The 6178-nt window shown below is 46.3% G+C and overlaps 1 protein-coding gene across 1 annotated transcript; it reads right to left on the reverse strand.

Annotated features, from left to right (window-relative positions):
• Positions 1-1093: 1093 nt before the first annotated feature.
• Positions 1094-5267, reverse strand: RBBP9 (RB binding protein 9, serine hydrolase). Its single transcript, XM_065401944.1, has 5 exons — positions 5134-5267; positions 3504-3546; positions 2392-2497; positions 1673-1758; positions 1094-1366 (listed from the first exon to the last, which is right to left on the reverse strand). The coding sequence occupies exons 1-5, from the start codon at positions 5248-5250 to the stop codon at positions 1140-1142; spliced, it is 579 nt and encodes a 192-aa protein (XP_065258016.1). The 5' UTR covers positions 5251-5267; the 3' UTR covers positions 1094-1139.
• Positions 5268-6178: the final 911 nt, after the last annotated feature.

The following is a 6178-nucleotide window of genomic DNA, read 5'->3' on the forward strand; positions in this document are numbered from 1 at the left end:
TTCCACCAGAGGTCCCTTCTGACCTTAAAATCTGTGGCTCTAAATCCATGCCTTGAGCCACAGGTATTGGAATAGACCCATATAACAGCCTAAACTCCTTAAAAGAAATAATACATATTTTATGTAACAAAAGCCATGTTATTGTGAGATTGCAAAGGCTTTGACTTTAAAAAAAAAAAAAAAAAAAGTATCACCACCCTTGAAACCATGAATCTAATCAACGCAAAAAGACAGGGCAAAAGAATGGGCATGTCCCCGAAGCTGCAGAGCAAAACTGAACTAGGAAAGACAACACATGGAAGTATAGTCACTACGCTATAGGAAGTCCTGACCCAAAGACCCTTGGCGTTAATGGAAAGACGCCCATTGACTCCAATGGCTATTGGCTCTGGTCCTTAAAGCAGAGTGAGGACTTCCCAAACAGTGCCCATCCAGCCCTTGGATTAGCTGTTCTCTTTCCGATTTCATTTTCTTCCCACTGTATTCCCTTACACATTCCATCCATCTGTAACCTTTACAAGAACAGTCACTTCTTTCTTAATTCCCAGGCAGTGTGGGGGCTGAGCCAGCTGCCAGAGAACAGGCAAGCTGATGATTCAAGCTTTGCTCACATGGTACATGGTCTTAATCGTGCTTTGCGACCGCGAGTGCTCTAGATCAGTGTTTTTCAAACTGAGTCGCGGCATGTCAGGCACTGGGTCGCTCTGGTTAAAAGTCCCGCAAAGCCACTTGCGCAAATCTGCCTAGGAGCTGGACCTGCTGCTGCCTTTGCACCTCGGCTGCGCCGCTGCCTGGGAGCCGCCTCAGGTAAGTCCGTGCCCCAATCCCCTGCCCCAGCCCTGAGCCACCCAGAACCCCTTCCTACACCCCAAACCCCTCATCCCTGGCCCCACCCCAGAGCCTGCACCCCCACTCCAGAGTCTTGACCCCTTCCTGCACCCCAACCCCCTGCCCCAACCCTGAGCCCCTCCCCCAGCTCCATTGGGTCACGGGCACCAACAATTTTCTTCAACTGGATCCCCAGAAAAAAAGTTTGAAAGCCACTGCTCTAGATCTTTGCTGTCGAATTGCTCAGTAGGAAATACAGCCTGCACCTCCTGCCCCCAAGGTAAGGAAATACAAAATGAACAGGCCCTGCTTTAAGCAGCCCTGTTGAGTATTTCCTGGATCACGCTGATTAGCTCATTGAATTCACTGCTCTGAAAGTGGCCCCTGTCTGTGAACTTGTATAGCTCTGCATTGAGCTCATTGGCCACTGCCTGCTGCTCGCTCCAGGGAAGGAAAGGATCGTCTGTGGAAGCAAACTGCACAATGCGATGACAATTAGCCTTGATCTTCTCCCATTGCCAAGGTCGGTTAAAGTATCCTGAAGGGCACAAAAACAATCATCATGGAACAGAATCTAATCTCTCTGTAGTATCTTCAATGTCCTGTTTACTTCCTTGTACATTTCCAATGCAAACAAGTTTCTTCTTGGGACCAGATGCAAACTGGGAGCAGTCACGGATTTAAAAGATTTCTGACTTCCCAGTGTCAAGCAATCAGTCTCAGGTTTGGCAGCAGATGTATTTGAAAGGACAGGACTCTCCTTTCAAATAATTAGTGAATGTCACGCTAGTAATTTAACTGGTTCAAGAGAAGGCCACACATAGATGAAATGAGATCAACTTACCGCTCTCTCTTTCATTCTCATCTCCCAAGTCGGAAACGTAAGCAGACACTAAAATAATTGCATACACCTTGTGAGTTTCTGCATACCTGAGGAAAAAACAGGAGCCAGGTGACTAAGCCGGCTGTACATCATTCTGGTACACAATACACAGTTCCTGTCATTTTACGCAGTTTGCCAAGTGCTCACAAACACCTTTTGGGAGGTGGTTTTTACCTTCTAATCAGTTAAGAACATGAAAAAAATCCAGATTGTTTTTACATTTAAAGGAGAACGAGAAGCAGCCAAGACAGTAACTGATTGAATCTGACGGCAGGGCTTTACAATGTCCTTTCAGCAAAGCTGGGGTGATGTTCATGTAAAAGATTTGGACAGGTTACAGCTACAGGCAAGTCATCCAAGGATTTTCAGATGGATCGTGTAATGCCATAGCAGCCAAACTATTCCATTCGATTTAGTTGGGGGTGTTTTATCGTGGCATTCTGTCCCCATTGTTACATGTCCAGTTCTTCAATGGCAGATAAGCGGTCCAATACAGAGCCAATCCTGAATCCCTTACGCATGGTTCTAATCCCATTAAAAGGATTCTACTCACACTGATGCCGGGGGGTAGTTTTGCCATTGAGCTCAAGTCAAGCAGAACTGGGATCATTAGCTTAAATGGGCCTGATCACATTAGAGTGCGAAACATGAAGCTCTGTGCAGTGTCCCCTGTACTGTACCTCATGGCAGCAGCAGCACCAGAACTGTGTCCAATAACGATAGTCTGCTCATCGCAATGGAGTTCTGATTCCATGAACGGCAGCCAGATTCTCTCTCGAGCTGTAACTGATTTTTAGAGAAATGATTCAATTGCTTTGCGTTTCCTGATCTGGCAAAGAATGAGCTCTTCCCCACCTCCCCACCCCGGCTGGCATGCTCTGTGTGCGTATCTTTCAGGGATTTTCCTCTCTATTTAATTCTCAGCATATTTAGTGCTTGTGAAAGGGGTTAGGTTAGCAGCCCTGGAGACCAAAGGCCTCTTTATCCCCAGTATGCGTCAAGTGTACACTGCAGCTGTGCAAATTCCAACCATGCTACCCCATCAAAGTGCTTCCACATGGAGCTGCCAGGTGTAAGGTCAGTGTGTGGTTTAACCTCCAAGGCTCAGTCTTTGGCCTCCTGGCTGAGATTGCCAACAAAGAGACCAGTCCTGATGATGGTGGCGGCGTTGTGGACACCAGTCTGCTGGAAACCTGGCTGAGACAGAGACTATTTGTCTAGTCTAGAACTACTGGCAGAAATAGCACTCTGGAACGTCAGCCTTCAGGAACATTTCCCCACCAAGCTCTCCAGCTCATTCGGGGCCCTGTGGAATCGCTGGGGCTTGCAGGACTTAGCCAAGCATGTAATGTAATGTCTGGGCACGAGCAATGTTTTGCATCACAGTATGTGCACGTAGCATTCAGATGAGCATCCCAAGCCCTCTTCCCATTAAAGCATTTGAGCAGGCTATGGACTATGGATCTCCTTGTGGGCTGGGGGCGCAGCAACTCCCCAAGCATGAAGACAGCCACTGAGATAGTGCAGGCTCATATTCATTTTCTGGAAACACACCTCTACCTTGATATAACGCTGTCCTCGGGAGCCAAAAAAAATCTTACCGCGTTATAGGTGAAACCGCGTTATATCGAACTTGCTTTGATCCGCCGGAGTGTGCAGCCCCACCCCCCCGGAGCGCTGCTTTACCGTGTTATATCCGAATTCGTGTTATAGCGGGTCGCGTTATATCGGGGTAGAGGTGTATTGCGCATGGGATAAGGCAAAATAAGGGGACAAGAAAAAACAGACTTACTTGGGTCAGGCATATTTCGAAGTATACACTGGAAACCAGGTATCTGTGTGGAGAAGACCAATGATCGCACTGTCAAAGGCTGCGCAGTCCCTTAGCAAGCAAAGTTAGCCAACTATTGCATTGCATGCTTTCCTCCAATGGGTCTTCAGGATTATAAAGATGGGCCTTGCTACAGCGTGTCAGGTTGAAAGGTTAAACACTTGGGGTGCACTGGGGAACATGGAGAAAAGTGAGTAGCTAGTATTTACCTAATGTAAAGCACTGTACACACTGCGAATTATTATACCCTGGGTGGAGAGAGATTGCTGATTCTACAAATATTCCTCATTTGAATTACCAGCAATCTCTCTCAAACATACCTTTTGGGGTTCTCCCTTGGGTGACCAATCACTGCACTCTAGTGCTTGCATCTCACTAAGAGCGATCCCTTATTTCTGTGCTAACTTTCTCCTCCGTATGAGGTCAAGTGGCTGAACTTCATAACAGAAATACCTTAGTGGAATTACAGGGAACCAGGTGAGAGTCCCTAGAGGAGCAATAAAACATCATACACTGCATCCTTCATGCATCATTCAAATCAGCATGCTTGATCTTCCCCCAAAAGGGAGCTCTGAACAAGCCTGGGGGGGAGGGGAGGAAAGGGATGTTATATGACAAAGACAAGAATCACAGAAAAAGTCGCTTACTTCTAATGCTGAACAAGGAAGTTTATTAGAGTAAGAAAAACAATATGATCTCTCTCTCTCTCTCTCTCTCTCTGCTTCACTGCAGATGTTCTGCCTAGACCTGAGGTTCTCAAACTGTGGTCCATGGACCACCAGTGGTCGGCGAGCTCCATTCAGGTGGTCCGTGGATAGTTCCCTCTAAGGCGCGCGCCTGGGCGGCCGCACGTGAGAGAATGAAGGGCCACCCACCTAATTAGTGGAGCCCCACAGGCGTGGCTCCACTAATTAGGTGCCTGGACCCTGGAGAAGATGCACATGTAAGGTGAGGTGGTGGCCTTGGGTGGGGGCAGTGGGGTGAGAAGAGGGGGTGGGGGGAATTTGGGACGTGCAGGGCTGTGGCGGCCAGAGAAAGAACTGACTTTCCCAGCTCCAGGGCTGCGGCTACTGGAGAGAGACCAACCTCCTTCCCAGCCTCAACTTGGGGGCTGCTGCAGTGGGGGAGAGAGGGCACATCCATCACATTAGAAAGGTAAGACTACTGATATTAAAATATGCGTTGTGTGCTTTTATTTGTAGAACAAAAAAGTTAATTATTAAGGTTTTTTTTTATATAGCGCTTTTATGCAAAGTGCTTTACAATAGTTAGCTAACGGTACAAACAGCATTTGGAAAGATCATTAAGTGGTCCACCAAGACCCTCAGCAATTTTAAAGTGGTCCGCGAAGAAAAGTTAGACCCTTCCCCAGGCTGAGACCCTTCCCCAGTCCCCCTCCTGCTTGCCAGCTGTGGATTTAAAGAAAGGGAACCTACATGCTAAACCTCACAAAAGAGAAGCAGAGACTGGGGCACACAGTTTGACTAGGAAAAGAAGCCAGGTGGCTGATCCAGGGTGTTCCAAACACCTGGTGGGGAGGAAAGTAAATAAATACAGTCAGATCAAACCTTTTGTCATCACCATGTCTCACCTCCTCTAGTGTTTCCCACACCCATCTGTACCAGTTGGATTTCTCTATATCGCCTGACCCGTTCCCAGGCACTATAACAGCTCTAGTGGGACGAAGCTCCGGCCGCACCTGGAACATGCTGCAGCAGGAGGAGCGGAAACACTGTTTCAAGCCAAGAAGAGGGGATGATGGGAAATGGAGGCATCTTGGGAGTCGTAGTTTTCTTGGTAGAAAATTATTCGCAGTGTGGTCGTTGCTGTCATTTGTTCCTCTCTGAAATGAGCTAATTTAGAAGCCCCAAAGAACAAGTTCACAGACAAAAGCAACACATCAAAGACCTGAAAATCACAATGGAAGCTAGTGCCTTACCTGCTACTTGGCAATTTCGTTTGCAGTGTTGTGGTCATGTTGGTCCCACTCCCAGGATATGAGAGAGACCAGGTGAGTGAGGTAACACCTTTTACTGGAACAACTTCTGTTGGTGAGAGAGACATAAACTTTCAAGCTACACAGAGTCCTTCTTCTTGTTAATTTTGTAATTTCCATCTTTTCGTTGGATGTTTGTACAGGGCCTAGCACAATGGGGCCACCATTGTGGGTCCACAGACACTAATGCAACGCAAATTACTATTATTATTTTCAGTAGATAATATTATCAATATACCTAAGTGTGTATGCATACATTTCAATAATGGTTGTGTATGGTTTTGTTTAGCAGTATGTATTGGATAGCTGATGTAATTTTTGAAAGACATAGTATAAATATATTATATAGAACAGGCTTGTATTTTTGATAAGGTAAGAACATTTGAGAATGTAATCAGCCTTTGGGTTCTCTGTCTGCTGTACTGTATGTGAAGGTGCAAAGATTGTCTTAATGGTTATAATTGTCTTTAGATGATTAAATATAATAGGTTGGAATGTCAAAGTTAAGGTTGCAAGTTGCAAGGTAATTTTGAGTTCTTTGATGAGAGCAGTGAGTTGAATTGAATGTGTTAGAGACGGTGTTAGCCTAATAGTATAGCTACTCTGAGTCTGGGATAGGGTGACCAGATGTCCCGATTTT

Source organism: Emys orbicularis, chromosome 3 (genome assembly GCF_028017835.1).
Source record: "Emys orbicularis isolate rEmyOrb1 chromosome 3, rEmyOrb1.hap1, whole genome shotgun sequence".
Taxonomy (NCBI): Eukaryota; Metazoa; Chordata; order Testudines; family Emydidae; genus Emys; species Emys orbicularis.

Bases quoted from the DNA above. Each gene is read 5' to 3' on its own strand.
- RBBP9 (XM_065401944.1), bottom strand. From the start codon at position 5,250: ATGTTCCAGGTGCGGCCGGAGCTTCGTCCCACTAGAGCTGTTATAGTG. The intron at 3,547-5,133 runs GTGAGACATGGT...TTCTCCACACAG, and splicing joins TGTGGGAAACACTAGAGGAG to ATACCTGGTTTCCAGTGTAT. The intron at 1,759-2,391 runs GTACAGTACAGG...TTTTTTCCTCAG, and splicing joins GGTGCTGCTGCTGCCATGAG to GTATGCAGAAACTCACAAGG.